At 39.1% G+C, this 19959-nt stretch overlaps 1 protein-coding gene across 3 annotated transcripts in view; it reads right to left on the minus strand.

Annotated features, from left to right (window-relative positions):
- The window catches only part of RTN4 (reticulon 4), a 73404-nt gene extending 57329 nt beyond the window's left edge, over nt 1-16075 (minus strand). The window contains exon 1 of one of the 3 annotated variants that reach the window (XM_044263963.1): nt 15294-16075. In XM_044263963.1, the coding sequence (XP_044119898.1) occupies nt 15294-15855 (562 nt within the window). In that variant the 5' untranslated portion in view covers nt 15856-16075. The remainder of the gene's footprint in view (nt 1-15293) is intronic. The other 2 variants (XM_044263964.1, XM_044263965.1) reach the window with 2 other exon arrangements.
- Nucleotides 16076-19959: the final 3884 nt, after the last annotated feature.

Below are 19959 nucleotides of genomic sequence, written 5' to 3' on the forward strand. Positions count from 1 at the left end.
AACTCTTCCTAACCAAACCCCTCCTTCCACCTCCTGTATATCAGAATGCTCACATCCAATAAAACAAATTCACCATATGCAGCCTTACTTTTCTTTTTAAAACACACTCATCCTTATTTTTTTTTAAAGATTTTATTTATTTATTTGACAGACAGATCACAAGCAGGCAGAGAGGCAGGCAGAGAGAGAGAGAGAGGAGGAAACAGGCTCCCTGCTGAGCAGAGAGCCGGATGCGGGACTTGATCCCAGGACCCTGAGATCATGACCCGAGCTGAAGGCAGAGGCTTAACCCTCTGAGCCACCCAGGCGCCCCGTCATCCTTATTTTTCTAATCTCTATTTCCAGTTATCTAAGCTCAGAGAACTAAGTAACTTATTCAAAGTCACATAGCTAGTTAATGCCAAAGCTAGAAAATTATAATTTAACTATCATTATAATCAGATAGATGTTTATTTCCTTATTACCCTCAGTAAAATGACTAGAATCACTACACTTTTGACAGTATAAAAGATGAATACCCTTCATAAAACCACTTTTTCCAAATGAACTATTCCTTATTGTTGGTCCTAATGCTAGTTTCACTTCCTTACTCAAGTTTAAATCTAGAGTGTAAATTTAGACTGTTTCAGGGTATATACTTTGAATACTAATTATTTCCATCACACAAGGATTGATTTCAAAATTAAAGTTCACTGAAGAGATTTTTTTTTAAGTAAGCCACTTTTTAAAAAAGTAAAAGTTGTATGTCAGTTTTGAACTTACTACTCGTCCAATTTAAAACAGGCTATTATGATCTTACTAACATTCACACACTCTTATATTGAATATTTTTCTTGACATGTTCATTTCAAAACCTGCTTATCAACCAAAAGTAACTGGTCAATAAAAATCATAACTAATTTATAAAAGACAGGAAATAAACTGCATTTTAAAATCATATAATTTCTGCTATGAGAATAATTCCATCAGATTAACCTAACATAAATAACCACAAAACAGAGCAAAATACTGAAGCAACTATCTTGGGACACTGGACAACAGAAAGTGCAGGCCGTGATTCCTGAGAAGTAGGAAGCATACCAGATGATGCCCTGGCTTTCTGCTCTTTGTCACAGTACATGGAAAAGGAGGCCAAGAAGCACTCTTGTTGAGTTGAAGAAGCCGCTGACTTGTCTGGAATTTGTGGGGCAAGGTAACATAAAAAAGGAAACTTCACAGAAAAGGTGCTCCAGAAATCTGGATAGAGGGTCCTTTGAAATCCTTGGCTCAACTATGCCTCACATATATGGCACAAGACTTACAGAGGCCAAGCAGAGAATCTAGGATAGAGTTTTGGAGAACAGATATTTTGGAGGTCAGATTCCTGGAAGACCTGACCAGAAGTTTTTGACAAACCAGAGTGGAGAGATCTTGTTGAACACCCCAAGTATAAAAATGAGACCCCAGAAAAGGTATCCTTTAAAGGAAGACTACTTTAACCTTAAAGGTTACCTAGTCTAGGTTACTTGGTCTAGATTTGGACCAAAAGTCAGCAAAATATGGCTTGTGAGCTAAAATTATATTGAAAGACAGCCTAGTTCATTTGTGTGATGTATTGTCTATGGCTACTGTGGCATTATAAGGGCAAACTTGAGTAGTTACAAAAGAACCTGTAGGACCACAAGCCTAAGATATTAACTGTTTCACTCTTCAAAAAAAAAAAAAAAAAAAAAAAGCCAACTGTGGACCCTCTGGACCCTCCTTTTAAAATCATGACATGAAAGATCAAGATGATTTGCTAGGGAATTAAGTGACTTCCAGAACAACACTAACAACACATCCACGACAACAAGTATAGAATAAAATATTACTGAACATGAAAAGACACGAGAAAATAGGACTATAAATAAGAAAAAACAGCTAATATAAACAAAGAAGTAATGTAAACATTTTATTAGCAAACATTAAAATAAAAATTAAAATAGCCCTCAAGTATATACAGCAAAAGATGGGCATAATGAGCGAACAGAGGATCTTAGTAGAGAAATACAGACCGGAAGAGAGAACCAACTAAACATTCTATGACAGAAAACTATATTAAGTGAAAGAAAAATTCACTAGATGGGCTTAAAAGCAGATTGGGTGGTAAAGAAAAGATCAGTAAGCCTAAAGAATAAGCAATTAGAAACTATACAAACTGAAGCACAGCATGGGGAAAAAAAGAAGTCTCAGCAACCTGTGAGACAATCAAGCAGTTAAATTATATGTAATTGGAGTCCCCAAAATAGGCAACAATGACTGAAGCAGAAAAATAAATAAGTAAAGATATTATGGCCTAAAATTTGACAACTGTGATGGAAAATACCAGCTCAGGGGACCAAGAAAGTTCAATGAATAAACACTGAGTAGAATAAACACAAATCCACAAAGAAGTACACTGTCAAGATCAAATTGCTGAAAACCAAACACAGAGAAAATCTTAGAAACAAAGGAAACCGGCAGGGAAACAATAAGAATGACCTAACCCGTCACTAGAAACAATGGAATGCAAAAGATAATATCTTTATGTGACGAAAAATCTACCAACCTATCATTATATATAGTCAATTCTTATTATTCACTGATTGCCTATTTGCCCACTGCCTACTCACTAAATTGATATTCCCCAAATCAACACTTAACATTAGTGGATGTGTGCAGAGCAGTGAACCCAGCAAATGTTCCCAAGTGAGGTCAAACACGGCAGCCCCATGCCTTCTTGCTTCAGCTCTCATACTGAAAACAGGTGTACTTTTTGCAGTTTATTTAGTGCCATATTTTTTCTTTTTGTGTGATTTTTTTGGTGACTTTGCTATTTAAATTTTCTCTAAGAACAGTGCTTTAGTACTCTCTGGTGTTCTTGAACACAAGAAGGCCATGATGTGCCTTACAGAGAAAACACATGTTTTAGATAAGCTTCATCCAGGCATGAGTTAAATAATACTGGCCATGAGTTCAATGTTAAAAAATTAAAAATATACATTAAATAATGCATCTTTAAATATAAACACACATAAAACGAAGTTATATATTCATCATTAACAAAAATGGTATGACTAGTGGTTCACAGGAACCTAAGCCTGTATTTCCCTAGAAGCAATGATTCAGTATTTGCTAATTCAGTATCTTCGGTGGCTATTGAACTTAACTACCATGAACAACAAGACGGACTATATTCATCAAAAATATGCTTCAAGGGGCACATGAGTGACTCAGTCAGTTAAATGTCTGCCTTCAGCTCAGATCATGATCCCAGGGTCCTGGGATTGAGCCCCACATTGGGCTCCTTGCTTAGTGGGGAGTCCGCTTCTCCCTCTCCCTGCTGCTTCCCCTGCTTATGTCCTCTTTCTCTAATAAATAAATAAAATCTTTTAAAAATATATATGCTTCAAAAATACAGATGAATACAAACATTACTAGATAATAAAAGATGAAAACAAAAGCTAAAAGAAATTGTCACCAAGAGATCTGTACTACAATAAATGTTCAGTAAGTTCTTCAGACTGAACGAAAATGATACCAGGTAGATCAATGAAGATCCAACCTGGATCTTCAGAAACAAAGAACAAAAATGTTAAATTCTGAGTAAATACGAAATATTCTCATCTCATAATTTCTTTTTTTTTTTTAAGATTTTATTTATTTATTTGAGAGAGAGAGACAGTGAGAGAGAGCATGAGCGAGGAGAAGGTCAGAGAGCGAAGCAGACTCCCCATGGAGCTGGGAGCCCGATGTGGGACTCGATCCCGGGACTCCAGGATCACGCCCTGAGCCGAAGGCAGTCGTCCAACCAACTGAGCCACCCAGGCGTCCCTCTCATCTCATAATTTCTTTAAAGAAGTGGTAAATATGAGTAGATACATAGAATTATATATATATATTATATATATATATTGATTTTTGAATCTCAAATAATTATTGTATGCAATATAAGTGGAATAGGCAGGCATGCCTGCTATGTAAAATATATTCAGTTTCCCTAAACTCAAGGTTCCTCTCCTGCAATACAGCACAGCAAGTTTAGTGTCACTTGGCCCTCTCAGCATTGCCCCATAGGAAATGGGGCTTAGGACACCTGTATAAGAAAATGCTGAGGGCACCTGGGTGGCTCTGTGGGTTAAGCCTCTGCCTTTGGCTCAGGTCATGATCTCAGGGTCCTGGGATCGAGTCCCCCATCGGGCTCTCTGCTTGGCAGGGAGCCCACTTCCTCCTCTCTCCCTGCTTGCCTCTCTGCCTACTTGTGATCTCTGTCTGTCAAATAAATAAATAAAATCTTTAAAAAAGAAAAGAAAAGAAAATGCTGATATGCCAGCTATTATCACTGCTATAACTAATAAAGTCCTTTGTCCCTGACCCAGGCATCTGTGTCTTCTGCCAGCATTCAAGAAACTATGGCAAGCTATCCTGTTAGCTTGTTAGGGATAAACACTATGTTTCCAATCCTAAAATGCCATTTTCCACATTGCTCTCTAGACTGAATGCAATCCCAATCAAATTCCCAGCAGACATTTTCTAGACATGAACAAGCTGATTCTAAAATATGTATGTCAATATAATGGACCTAGAAAGAACAAAACTATTTTGGGGGAAAAAAAAAGCGAAATTTGGAGTAGGCATACTACTTGATTTTTAGACTACTGCAAAGCTATAGCAAATAGTATTGGTATAAAAATACCAAAAAAATAGATCAACAGAACAAAATAGATGTACAAACACAGACCTACTTATATGGCCACTGATTTTCAACAAAGGCACCAAAACAATAAAGCAAGACAAATTCTTTCAAAAAAAATAATAATAATCTCTGGGATAGCTGAATATCTGTATGAAAAAAATAAATCCCAAACCGTAATACTTCCACAGACAAACATTAATTCAAGATGTATCTAGATTTAAACATAAAAGCTAAAACTATAAAGCTTTTGAAAAAAACATAGAATGTTTTCACAACCTTGGAGTAGGCAAAGATGTCTTGGACAGCACACAGAAAGCACTAACCATAAAAACTGATAAATTAAGAATTCTTCAGAATTACAAAATCATACTCCCCAAAAGAAACCATCAATAAAAGTAACAGGCAAGATACAGATTAGAATATATTTTCAATGTATATATCTGACAGAAGACTTTTATCCAGAATATATTAAGAACTCCCTATTGAGCAGTAAGAAAAAGACATACAAGACATGTAACAACAGGCAAATTAAAATTACTTGGACACTTCACACAAGAAAACATACAGGTAGCCAATAGACATGTAAAAGTACTCTAATTCGAGGCGCCTAGGTGGCTCAGTGGGTTAAAACCTCTGCCTTGGGCTTGGGTTATGATCCCAGGGTTCTGGGATCGAGCCCCAAATGAGGCTCTCTGCTCAGCGGGGAGCCTGCTTCCTCCTCTCTCTCTGCCTGCCTCTCTGCCTACCTGTGATCTCTGTCTGTTGAATAAATGAATAAAATCTTAAAAAAAAAAACAAAAGTCCTCTAATTCATTAATGATTAGGGAGATCTAAATTAACACCACAATGAGAAACAATTATGAATCCACCAGAACGGCTAACATGAGAAAGAATGATATCAAATGTTGGTGAGAATGTGAAACCACTACAACTCTCCTATTGTGAGTTGGATGGAAATAAATTGAGTTGATGGAAGTAAAGAACACTGGAGAACAGTTTGGTAATTTCTTATAAAGTTAAATATATACATAGCCCATGACTCAGCAATTCTAACCAGTTACTCTTACTCAATTCTATGCTCTTTACCAAGATAAATGAAAACCAATGTCCACAAAAAACCTATGCAAGAATGTTCATAGCATTCTTTTGTTCATAGTAGCCAGAAGCTATAAATAATCCAAGTCCATCAACAAGTGACTAATTCAACTATGGTATAGTCTTATCGTGGCATACTACTTAGCAGTAAAAAGGAACCAACTGCTGATAGCTGCAACATCATTGATAAATCTTAAAAACATACTGAAAGCAAGTAATCAGACTTAAGAGTACACACCATATGATTCCATTCACATGGTACAATATAACAGGCAAAATTAATCTGCAGTGAAAGAAATCAGGACAAAGTTGCTTGGGACTGGGGGGTGCTGGAGGAAGGTCGGAACAAGAATTGAATTTAATTGACTGCCGGGCCCAAGGGATCTTTCTGGGATGATGTAAATGTTCTCTATCTTGACAGTGATGTGGGTTAATGTGTGGATACACTTGTCAAAACATAAAACTGCTATAACTTAAGATCTATGTATTTTGCTGTATATAGATTATATCTTAATACAAACATTAAAATGAAAAAAAGTATATGAGCATTCTTCAACAAATAAATTTTGGAGAGATAATCCAAGCGAACAAGGAACAGTTAATGAGACATAAAACAAATCAATCCATTGTAATATGCAGACTTTTGAATTCTAATTTTTTTTTAGAAAACTGGTGAAAAAATAAAAACAAAAAAAGACCATTCACAACATATATACACTAAGTGGTTATTTGATAACATTAATTTTTGTGAAATATATTGGGAAACCATCTGATTATTGGGTGTTCCAGTTATGTTTGGCAAAAAGGAGTAGTTACGGTTTGCAAAAAATCTTTATGAGGGTGTGGGATTAGGAGAATGGACCATGGGTTGATGGCTACTGGGGCTCAGTGACAGCTAAGTCAACTTTCAGTCACTATTCTGTCTTTACACTTCAAATTTTCTACAACAAAAAGTATAAATAACTTTTTAAATCCTTCCAAAAGAAATAAGGCAATGTAAACATACTAAAATTCTATCATATAGAAGCAATTTTAACCAGTTTTACCCACAACTCTTTTAGCAATTAAAATATGTATGTTTGATTCTATCAGTGCTAAACTTAACTGTAGCTCCTGATGAACATGTTCCATTAACAAAACTTTAGTTAAGAGGGTCAAAAGAAAATTTCGTGGAATAAAGGGCACCCAGATGGCTCAGTCAGTCAAGCATTCTACTCCTGATGTCAGTCAGCTCAGGTCCTGATCTCCACATTGTCTGGACTCTGTGTTCAGCAGGGAGTCTGCTTGAGATTCTCCCTCTCCAGCTCTCTCTTTGTTTTTAACAAGTTGCTCTGCATAAAAATTAAAGTAACAGAAGTTGATAGATTTTCATATTAAACATTTCTATAATTTAACATTGATGTTGATTAGTTGAAACTGAGAAGTTTTAAAGACTATTTATGAAAGGGATTTACATGGTTTAATTTCCTTAAAACAAAGAAAAAATTTTTTAAGGAAATTCCCTTCTTTTTTGAGATCAAAGACTGCAGTAGCTTTAAGAAATGTTTTTCAGGGTACCTATGTTGTACAGTTGGTTAAGCAACTAACTCTTGGTTTTAGCACAGGTCAAGCTTTCATGATTCGTGGGAACTGACCCCTGCATCAGGCTCGATGTTCAGTGAGGAGTCTGTTAAGTTTCTCTCTCCCTCTCTGCTCCCCCTCCAATGCTCTCTTCTAAATAAATAAGTAAATCTTTTAAAAAAATGTTTTTCATGCTCTAGGTCAGGTTTACCTAGCACTGTCAAAACATTGAGATAAATAAGTCTAATAGTGGCACCTTCCAATTACTCAAGTCACAAGTCAATCTGTAAAACTGGAGACAAAAAATATGCAGGCCAACCTAGAACCCAATTAAGATTTTTTCTCTTTTCACAAAAGATGTTGTCAAGTAGGTTAAGTTTATGATCACCCCTACAGTACAATCACAAGACTCCTCTGGTTTTAAGACAGCAGAAAGTTCTTTACAAGTGTCTTATATTTTTCCCTTTATCTGCTACATGCAGATCTCATAAATTCTCTCTACTCATCTTTTTATAATGTAGTCTTTTTTCTTTAAGATTTTATTTATTTATTTGACAGACAAGTAGGCAGAGAGGCAGGCAGAGACAGAGAAAAGAGGAAGCAGACTCCCCACTGATCAGAGAGCCTGATGCGGGGCTGGATCTCAGGACTCGGGGATCATGACCCAAGCCAAGGCAGAGGCTTTAACCCACTGAGCCACCCAAGAGCCCCTCTACTCACCTTTTTGTCCCCATATCTAGCCCTAAGCCTGGCTTTAAAAGAAAAGAGAGAGAAAAAAAAAAAAAGGAGTATGCTAATTTTTTAACTAACCCTGAACTTCTAAGGGACCACCAAGATAACCAAACAACTGCTAAATCTGTTTAAACAACAAAACTTTAAGAGCCGCCTTCTCACAATTCCATCAGTGGGAAGAACAAGCTATTAAAGAAATCATGTTTCGTTTTGTTTTTAAAACTAGTGGGCCACTTAAGGATTCAAAGACTGCTAAAACAATAATCCAATATTTAGTAGCTACAGCTCTAACTACAAGAGTATAAAGAATGTTTCTTCCCTTCTCAAGTTGGGTTTTGTTTTTGTTTTTGTTTTTTGAGAAACCAAAAAGTGAGATGACTTCTTTTTACCAGTCTATATGCATGATCAACTGAAAAGAGGAGGCCAAATACCTATATAACCTGAATTTCAACTGTTTCATGCTAAGTAGGCCAGAATACTTAACAATTGCCTTTTAAAGCCTATATTTCACATAATTATAAACTAATTTTTTAAAATACACATTAATAAAAACCTGGTTTGTAGAAAAAATATGTAATATCAATTAAAAAACATACATCAATTCTCCCCTAAATTAATGAATAAATTTAATATAACCACACTATAATTCCGATAGAGGGAGAGGGGATTAAATAAACAAATTTTAAAGATAAAGTAGAAAACTACACATGCATACATAGCCAGAAAAAATAATTCTGGAAAATGCTATCAGCTAGTATTTCATTTGAAAGTTATAGCAATTAAAACAGTTTGGTCCTATATATGAAAAGACAAAGACATGGAACAGAAGAGGAAATATTCCACAAGCATATGACAAAAGCGTCATTTTAAAAGAGTAAAGACAAGATGGATGATTCAACACAAATGGCGTTTGGAAAAATGAGAAATCATGTGGAATAGTAAAAATGAGAAATCATGTTGAATAGTAAAATAGTATATCACTACTTTACTCCCTAAAATGAAATAAACTGCAGAGAATGAAAGAATTAAATGTTAAAATGAAATCATAAAAATCATAAAAGTACTAAGGGAAACATAGGAGCATCTTTTATAATCTTAGAAGTCTTCCTAAGAATTACACAAAACTCAATGACTTGTATGACTCAAAAGCATAAAAGAAAACGATAAATCTGACTACATAAAATTTCTGCATAAAAAAATATGCCAAAGATCAAAATACAAATAACCAATCATGAAAAAAGTTTTCAGGATACAACAAAAGGCTAATTTCCTTAAAATAGATGAAGTGTTCCTAAGTCTATAAGAACAAAAACCTAACGGAAGAATAGTCAAAAGCTGTGATCAGAAAAAAACTTACTGGCACATAAGCCAAAAAAATACTCTGAAATGTAAATTTTTTAAAAAAGAAAATTTCCTGGGGCGCCTGGGTGGCTCAGTGGGTTAAGCCGCTGCCTTCGGCTCAGGTCATGATCTCAGGGTCCTGGGATCGAGTCCTGCATCGGGCTCTCTGCTCAGCAGGGAGCCTGCTTCCCTCTCTCTCTCTCTGCCTGCCTCTCCATCTACTTGTGATTTCTCTCTGTCAAATAAATAAATAAAATCTTTAAAAAAAAAAAAAAAAAGAAAATTTCCTAAGCCATTTATTAGTCTTACCAATACACTGTAATGGTAAAGGCATAAGGAAAACGGTACTCTAAGCACAATAGTTGTGTGAATAGAGGCTCCAATAACTCTTTGTAATACAATTTAGCATTATCAAAGTTTTAAACACAGATACTCTCTGAACCAGAATTTCTACTTGCATGAATTTATCCTACAACACATATAACAACACGTATTCCCAAAGAAATATATATAAGTGTTAACAGCAACATTATTTATAACAAAAAGTTGAGAAACCACCCAATTAACCACCCATAAGATATTCATCAATGATTCATCCATATACCTTGTACATGTAAATAAATAAATGCTTTCATTCATAAGAATTCATGAGAGAAAATATTGTAATTGTAGGGCTATAGAGAATTTGAAGGTCAGTTTTCATCTATAATATCAAATTCATTCAACAAATCTCTTCAGTGCCTACACCACATCTAAGGCACTGTGTTCAGCAATAAAGATATGTCACATCGACCTTTTCCTCAATGGAAAAAAGGAACATAGCCCCTTACCCAAAGGAGCATACCATCTGGCAGAGAACAGAAATGAGTAAACATACCATTACCATATAGGTATGATATATACAATGAGATAAGAATAGAATGTTATGAGAATACATGAGCAAAGCAACTTAAAAATAATCAACATTCCAAAAACAAAACAAACAGCTTAAACATAAAATGATTAACTCCTCCTTTAGAGTTAAAAAGAATCATTAGCCACCAGTCTAAGAAGAAACTAGCATCAGTAAAGCTGGGTCCCACCTTTTTGTATGTCTATGTCCCATAGGAGCCACCCACAAAAGTCACATTCACCAACACTGAAGAATTATGGTCTGCCCTTACAGTTTCCATTTCTGATGCTGTCACCCCCAAAGGGACTTTCTAGATTCTGTATTTAGAAAAGGAACAAAAAGTCTCAAAGAATGTAAGACTAGTGTATCTACAACATTACTTCTACTTAATCAGAAGTTTCAGGAAAGAAGAAGTATCATCCACTGAGTAGGTACTTTTTCCTGGGCTAGCACAGTACCTTTAAATGTGCCATTTAATTTGGGGCCTTGCATCAGTAGTGTTTCAAATAAATTGCTTTTGGGTAGATTATGAAATAACTACACATAAAACAGAGCCAATTATTAGATAACAGATAATATGTTCCTCTTTAGAAAAATTTTTTTATAAAGATAAATCTTGGGACGCCTGGGTGGCTCAGTTTGTTAACATCTGCCTTCCACTCAGGTCATGATCCCGGGGTTCTTGGATTGAGTCCCGCCTGGCCTCCTCGCTCAGCAGGGAGAATGCTTCTCCCTCTGCCTGCCACTCCCCCTGCTTATGCGCTCTAATAAATAAATAAAATCTTAAAAAAATAGATAGGAAATATTCCAAGTTTACAGGGATATAGTGCTAAAATAGCATGTTTTTAAATACTATTCCTCGTAATGAGGTATTTATCAGCAGTTCAATATGTATCCACCACTTCATTTTAAGAAGGTTTGAGGGAGCTTGCCAGTTACTAAAAAGGGCTATAAATTTGAAACAGAGCATGGTAGGAAGCAATCTAAAATGTAACTCAACTTATACATAAGGAGCATACCAGTTCCCAATTTTTATTCCCAGTCAGAAATTAGAAATGGCTTAACAAAAATTATTCAGAATCTGTAAATTCATCAGTTCTTTTCCTTGTTACCATTTTCAAAGGAGGACAGGGAATGGATAGGGTATGAGATAGCTCCTTCTGTAGAAGCAACTGCTTCCTGGTAGAGTCACATCACTGTTTACTTGAATTTTATATTAAGAATTAGCACTTAAGATTTTAAACTATACGTCACTGAAAATCTTTTAACATTTCTACTAGGTGCTCTTATGCCACTGTATCTAATCATATAATTAATGACTTTTTAAAAGACTAATAATTTTTAATCCCAAGCCATAAGCTACACCTATGAAGAGCATTCAATTCTATACAAATTTCCATTTCAAATAACAAATTTGGACAGTCTCTGAAATTGATTTAGTGAGCACCAACATTCTTTTCTTTCTATTTACATCTTTTGTCTCCAAGTCCTATCGATTCTTCTTTCATAAAAACTTTTTTTAACCTAACCATAAAAATAGAGATTTTCAGCCAAAAAACCATGCTTCTTGTAGTTTCTTATATTCTTCCCTTCTATTCCATTTTCACTGACTGAAACAGTAATGAACTAGTTCAGGCTCTACTCATCTCTTTCAGAACTACTGCAAAAGCTTTCTAAATAATTCCCTGTTCTTCTTTCCATCCTATCTTGAATACTGTCACCAATTCATTTTTTTTTTCCTAACACTGCTTTTATGATGTCATGCCTCAGTTCAATAATCTCCAATGGCCTCCCATGGAATAAAGCAGTAATTCAGGACATGGGTAAAAATAATGAAAGAACTTTACATTTTGGAAACAACACAAACATTTTTGTTTCATAATATAAATTACCAAAAGAGCAACTGTGGATGGCAGAGCATGGATTAAAAACAGGATGCTAAAACCCTTGTATTTTAATTTAGTAGTATTCAATATGCCTCAAAACCCAATCTACCACATTTTCAATCTTAACACTGGTTTAGAACATGATTAGAGACCAGCTCAACGTCATGTTAATGATGCTTGCATTTCCCTCAACACAATTTTTATCCAGAATTTTCCTCACGTTTCTTCAAAGCCCTTTAACCAACCACCTTTTCAAAGTGAAGCCAAATGTTTTCTCCGTGAGAAATGGTCATCAGGTGAGAGGCTTCCATCTCACTTCATTACTGCATTACAGTGGGCATGCTCCAAGCACAACAGAAAACAGCAAAATTACAACTTTCCTTAGGGATGGGAATCGGAGTTTATTCAAAAATAATGTAAACTACAATGTAAATGCCCAAGTGTCAGGTATCTGCCCAACTCAGTAAATATAACCCTCTTCCCATCGGGCTACTCTGTGTTTTTAACCATGCCTTATATTCACTTCTCACCTTGTCTTTACTCTCATCAGTCCTCACAGGTCCTCCAAATCTTCAAAACCATATTTTTGCTCCAAAATCACAATATAACTATTAAGGAGCATATTTCTAAACTAAAGAATATCTTTTTTTTTTAAAAAAAAAAAGTAGAACTCTTCACTTTGGCCTGTTAGAGACCCCAGATGATCTACGTTTAGCCCACCTTCCCATCCTCACCTGACACCAGTGTCTTGCAAGTTTTTCTCATTAGTCTTCTTACTAGACTTTCAAACACACAAAGCTAATTCCTGCCTCAAGGCTTTTGTCTTCCTATGGGTTGCTTGGAAATTTTTATCTGCAGCTCAAACCTCACCTTCTCACAAAACCACTTCTCAATGCTACCCTACTTAAAAACAGCCCCCACTCCCCCATACCCGTCATTTTCCATACCATCATCCTTTTTATTTTCCTCATAACACTTATCACTATGCTGAGTTCCTTACTTATGTGCTTATCACCGTACTCCCCTCATGGGGAGCACATGTGTTTTGCTCATTGCTCATTGCTATACCCTCATAGCCTAGAATAGAACCAACCCGTCCCTTTATAGGTAATCAGTCATCAGCTGAATGAATGAACAAACCGTTAAGAACCTAAGACTCACAGAAATGGTTTAACTATCCATGAATAATCGTGATATTCAGTGGTTTACTAAATCAGTAAAGTTTTGAAATAGCTATCACCAATGCAGAATTAGGGAACTATATAGGTAAGAGTCCCTGAGTAGGCACTATTCCCTGTCCTTTGTTTTTCAAATTTAGTATTCCAAAAGTCAAAATTCCAAGAGAATGCAGTCATCTCCTGAAACCCTAATGTGCAAAGATCAGAACTCTTCTCTTTGTTCCCATGCTGGTATACAAGATGACAAATCAGTATGCCGTTGTTCATCATTAGATTTCCCACTTGCAAATTTCTTATTACTCTTTATTCTTCCACCTCCCCTTAGTTTCTTAAATGTGTTTTTTAATTCAGAAAAAGCAAAGATTGAGTTACTCCATATCTTCTAATATCTTAAGGGCAATGATTAGTGTTTTGAGTACGGGGTATGTCATCTGGGGTATGTCATTATCAAGATGTTATTCAGAAAGATCACCATTGGCTTATTTCCCTGTTGTGGAGAAATGAACTGAAATATATTCTGTGATCTCAGATTGGTTTTCTTCTAGAAAATGAACCATTTCTAAAATCCTACAAGGCAATGAAGATTTCTCAACAAGCAGTTAACACTACCAGATTCTCATCCTTTTATAAAGAAAGGTCCTACTGCTTGCTGGGGAGACCCTTTCTGCCCCCAAAGTGACAAGATACATGCTAGTAAGTTGATAACTTGTCTAGTAAGATTCTCCATCTCTAACCAACTTGATTTTTTCTCTTCCAAAATAAACAATTTCCCAAAATGAAAAGGGTAATAAAACAATGTTCCTTTAAATATATATATGTATATATATACATATATATATAAATTCAGAATGAAAAGATTTGTTAATGTTTATAACTATGCAGATTTGTCCCTGTAGACCTAAACCACAGAACTTCTAAGAAACAGTATTTCTAACCACTACATGAAAATACCTTTCTCAAAACATTTCATTAAGTCTGGTGGCAAATCTGCCACAAATTCAACTGACCTATCAGCGGTAAAAACACCACAGGTTTCCCTTCTTTAAGAATGTCAACCATTTTGCTTTTTTTCCTCTCCGATCCAATTACAATGCATCAAGAGCCTAAACCACACTGACAGCAATTCCTCTCACTCAGCAGCTGAGACCCTGGTAGAACTGCCCCCCCTCGGACTACCGATGCTCAGATCCCGCTTCCTTGGCTCGTTTCTGCCGGGGAGTCGCCACATCACAACGCGGATAAACTGGGCGGTGGCAGGACTTTGCCAGAACTCTCGCCTTCCCGATTCTCCACGCGCCACACCACTGGAGGCGCTCTCCCTTCACTGCAGTTGGGTCAGTGTGGATGTTTTCCACTGGGCCAGCTCCCCACCAGCGTCGAAACGGAGAGGAATGAGGCGCTGGGGGGCCACCCAAGCCAGGGAGAAGGTGAGGAGGGGGGCCAGGGCTCAATGCTGGCAAACAGACTAGCAGCAAAACTACGCCTCTTCCCTAGGAGCAACCCAGACTGGTAGACAAAAGATGAAGGGCGCCAAGGCCTTTCCATCCTCACCCGGGAACCTAACCAGCCCAATGTATCCGCAACCCTAGTTCACAGATACAGACCCAGCTCCTAGTAGGGGTGGGTGCCTAACTTCCGGGACGCTGCAGAACAGGGACCAGAGGGAAGAAGCCCGGAGCAGGCGGGGTGCACGTGGTCCCCGAAACCGAGACAGACAATAAAGAACAAGCCCGGGTTTCCTTGGCCGCCCCACCCTGCTCCTGACGGCTCCTACCAGGGGGGGCGCCTTCGCCCGGAGGTCCACGGACAAAGCCCCTCGGGGCGGAGAGGAGGGCTCCGCCCGTGGCATCTCGGGGTGCACACAAAAGACGGAGGGGAGCGAGGGGCTGCGCGAGGCGGGAGGGCATGGCACTTACCCACTGAGCCTGAAGAGCCTCTGCGCTTGGGCGCGGCCGGGGTGGAGGGGGGTGCGGCGGGGGCCGGGGCGGGTGGGGTCCACGCGGGCTCGGCCTGAGGACTCACGCTGGCCGGGGGAGGAGGGGGAGGCCGGGCCGGAGGCTCATCGTCCTCGGGGAGCTTGGAAGGCAAGGCTGCGGCAGCTGAGGGCAGGGAAGGCGCGGGCACCGCAGGAGACACAGGGCTGGAGTCCCAAGACGGCGGCCGCTCCGGGGCGGCAGGGGGCGCGGCCGGCAGTGGCCCCCGGGGCGCCGGGGGCACGAAGTCACTGCCGAAGTCCAGCAGGGGCGCGCCAGCGACGGGGGCGGTGGGCACCGGGGCTGCCGACAGCCCGGTGGCGGGCTTCCTCTCCAGCACCTCTAGCTCCTCCAAGTCCTCGTCTTCTTCCTCCTCGTCTTCCTCCTCCTCGTCTTCCTCCTCGTCCTCGGGCTCCCTCACGAACTGGTACTTGAAGGGGGGCTGAGGCCGGGGCGGGCTGTCCGAGGACGAGGAGACCAGAGGCGACTGGTCCATGTCTTCCATGGCTGGCGGATTGGAGATGATGCTGCAGCTGCTGTCTCCACGGGACGCTTCTCCTCAGAGCCGCGGGCGGTTGTGGGGGTTGGGGAGGACTGAAGGGGCAGGGCCGAAAGAGCCCAGAGACCTGCAGTGGCGAAGGCTCCCGGAACAATGAGACTGCTCCTCCTGCCTCTGCGCCCGTGATGCGCCACCCGCCCCGTCCCCAGTTGCCGCCACCGCCCAGACGAGCGAAGGAGAGAGGCCAGAGGATTCTCCGCCCACTTTGGCGTGACTTACCCTCCCTGGCCGGGAGAGGCAGGGACTGGCGCGGGAGGAGGGAGCCAATCGCCTACGGGATAGAAACGATGGGCAACCAGCCAGCCCAATGGAAAGAAAAAGAGAGAAAGGTGGGTGGAGCCTTTTGTACTTCCTCTCTCCTACCGGCTGGGGTGCGTTCGATGGGAGGGGTTTGGAACTGGGAACCCCACCCTTCCCCTTGGATAGACGCGGGGTGGGCTGGGGTCTCGGCTTTGCTCAGAGCAGGAGGTCGGTCTGCAGTTCCAGTGCTGCGTAGAGTTGCGGCAGGACGGGCTGCCTACCCGGAAGGATTGAGGGTTCCTCGCCCACACCTCCGGAAGGGCGTTATCCTGGGGGACTAAGAGTGGTAACTTTCCACCCAGGAAAGAAAAACCCAGAGTAGAGAAAGGTAGTGTGAAGTAGGCCCTAGGATTTAAGTATACGCTAAGTATTAAACGATTTTGAAATAAAAAGATTACATTTTTTTCAAACTTAAATTATCAGATCAACTCATCACTACTACTTTAACCACCTTAAAGAAAAATAAATAAATATATATATATAAAATATATATATATATATATATATATATATATATATATATGGGGAGCCGGGGGGTGGTGTTGGTGAAGCTTTAAGGTCGTTCTCCATCCAAACTGCAGACCCTGGATGAGGTAGGCAAAACAGCTTGGGCATGGACAATCTGGAGGACTGGGGCCATTTCAAAGTCAGCTCATTCAGAAGGGTTTGGGGCTCTGCCTGCTGCTGGACTCCTACATGGTAGAAAGATGAGTCACCCAAACAGAGAAAGAGAGAGGAGAAAAGTGGAAACAAAACGATGCCTTGGAAGGCAAATTTGATTCACATTACATTTCAGTCACCTAAGGCTCATGAGTCAACATTTCAGATGATTCAGGCCTTCTGAGAGTCAGGAAGGCCAGTACTCATTTGTTTGATATGCTGGAAGGAGTGTGATCCCCATTCCACTTTTCCCAAAACTGGAAAGGAAGTTTAAAGGAAAGTGGTCGCAGAACATACAAGTATCAGCATGCAAAGGTTTAGAGAGCCCCTTTAATGTTTCTGGTATACCTTACAAAAATATGCACTGCATTCCTATTCCAGAGGCCCTGGAGACAGGATAACCTGCTTTCAGATTGCTCACAGTCTAAGACTGTGCTGTCCAATATCTTAGTCACAGGCCACTTATGGCTATTAAGCACTTTAAGTGTGACTAGACTGAAATGTATTTAAAATGCACACTACAGGGGGGCCTGGGTGGCTCAGTCAGTAAAGCATCCCACTCAGTTTCAGCTCAGGTCATGATGTCGGGGATGGGATCCAGGCCTGGGTCAGGCTCTTGGCTCAGTGGGGAGTCTGCTAGAGATTCTCTCTCACCCTCTCCCTCCATCCTTCCCCCCAAAATAAATCAATCAATCTTAAAAAAAAATGCACATTAGATTTTGAGTGTTAGTACAGAAAAACTAAAACATCTCAATTTTTATATGGTTATATTTTGTAACTGATATTGTCAATATATTGGAATAAATATAAATTATTTTTACTTTTTTTCTTTTTAAATGCGGCTCTAGAATATTTTAAATACACATATGATCATATCATATTTCTATTGGACACTGCTGGTCTAAATGATTAAGAAATTTTGATTGCCATGGGGAATCATTGGTTATTTAAGCAAATTCTTAGCTCAAACTAATTAATATTTCTCTAGGCTTAATTTAGGTGTTAAAAAAGAAAGGTGGTTGGGGAAGGAAGGAGGAGAGTCGAATAAGTAAAACAGAGAGAAAAGGATATTTTTAGGGCAGCGAAACTATTCTGTATGATACTATAATGGTGGATACATAACATTATTCATTGGCAAAAACCCATAGAACTACACATCACAGAGTGAACCCTAATGTAAACTGTGGACATTAGTTAATGTAAATAACATATCAATACTGATTCATCGCTTGCAGCAAATGTACACCAATGCAAGATGTTAGTAATAGGGAAAACTGGTTGGAGGGGAGGCATGGGAGTGTACGAGAACTCTTTATACTTGCTGTTCAATCTTTCTGTAAAAATTAAAACTTCTCCAAGAAACAAAATTGATTCATTCTTAGAAAAATGACAGAAGATTTCCTGGGAACGTTACCTGACCAGGTTAATTATCAACAACCCAGGGATGCCAGAGTGGCTCAGTCAGTTAAGCACCTGCCTTTACCTCAGGGCATGATCCCAGGATGCTGGGATCAAGTCCTGCCTCAGACTCCTTGCTTAGCGGGGAGCCTGCTTCTCCCTCTGCCTGCCACGTCCCTGGTTTGTGTTCTTTCTCTGTCAATTAAATTAATGAAATCTTTAAAAAAATTATCAATATGTTCAGGACCTGGCATATCCATTCCACAAAGACAAATTTGTTTTATTTCTACAAAATGGCTATGAGTTGCTTTGAGTTTGTGTTATTTTTGAAGAGTAGGAAGAGAGAAATATTAATGTGGAATTTTGAGATGAAAGTTTAATGCCAAACTAAAAATTTTAAACAAAACAATGATAACTAAAATAGTCATGTTTCAAGTATTTGTCAAAATAGTCATGTTTCAAGTATTTGTCAAAAATTATCAAAAATAGGGACGCCTGTGTGGCTCAGTTGGTTGGACGACTGCCTTCGGCTCCTGGAGTCCCAGAATAGAGTCCCGCATCGGGCTCCCAGCTCCACGAGGAGTCTGCTTCTCCCTCTGACCTTCTCCTGGCTCATGCTCTCTCACTGCCTCTCTCTCAATAAATAAATAAAAATCTTTTTAAAAAATTATCAAAAATATATATGATTTTCAACTGCATGCACATACAAAAATATACTAGCAAAATTTTATAGTACATGCTTTAAAAAAAAAAAGATTTTATTTGACAGAGAGAGATCAAAAGTAGGCAGAGAGGCAGGCAGAGAGAGAAAGGTGAGCAGGCGCCACACTGAGCAGGGTGCCCGATTGAGCAGAGAGCCTGACGTGGGGCTCGATCCCAGGACCCTGGGATCAGGACCTGAGCCAAAGGCAGAGGCTTAACCCACTGAACCACCCAGGTGCTCCTATAGTACATGCTTTTATACCGTAAGTAACAATTTAGCTATCAGTAGTTCAGTCTTCCCCATACTGCTTTTCCCACTATGTTCTGATGCTCCTCAGTGGAATAATTTTACAGTTTTCACATACATAATTTGTAAGTTGCTTATATGAGATCTCTGCATTCATACATCTGTGAGCATGCTATCATCAAAATAGTCTCAAAGGAATATATTTAATTTATTAAAAGTGTCATAGAATGGGGTACCTGAGTGGTTCAGTCAGTTAAGTGACCGATTCTTGACTTCAGCTCCGGCCATGATCTCATGGTCATGGGATTGAGCCCCACTTCAGGCTCCACACTTAGCACAGAGTCAGCTAGAGATTCTCTGCCTCTTCCTCTGCCCCTCCCCTCATGCCCATGTATGCGCCCACACTCTCTAAAATAAATAAATAAATACAATCTTTTGTAAAAAGTATCATAAAAGGGTAAAGAAAAGTGGTAGATTTACAACTTTTATAACAAATAGCAGTAAATACTGAGACAATAAAAGCACTTTCCTCTGAAGCAGAAAAAAGTAAAAGTTTTATATTATTGAGCTTAGTGATTTCTAAAATGTCAGTATGTGATGGATGAATTAAGAGTAAAGAATTTACCCAGTGTTCACAGAATGATCAACAAAGCATAAGGAAAGGAGAATGTTGCTGATACACCGGAATTAAACGTAGTTAGTTACACATGACTGTAACTACATATAAATATCACTCTCACTAA

The sequence above is a fragment of the Neovison vison genome, chromosome 8, assembly GCF_020171115.1.
Source record: "Neovison vison isolate M4711 chromosome 8, ASM_NN_V1, whole genome shotgun sequence".
Classification (NCBI taxonomy): Eukaryota; Metazoa; Chordata; class Mammalia; order Carnivora; family Mustelidae; genus Neogale; species Neogale vison.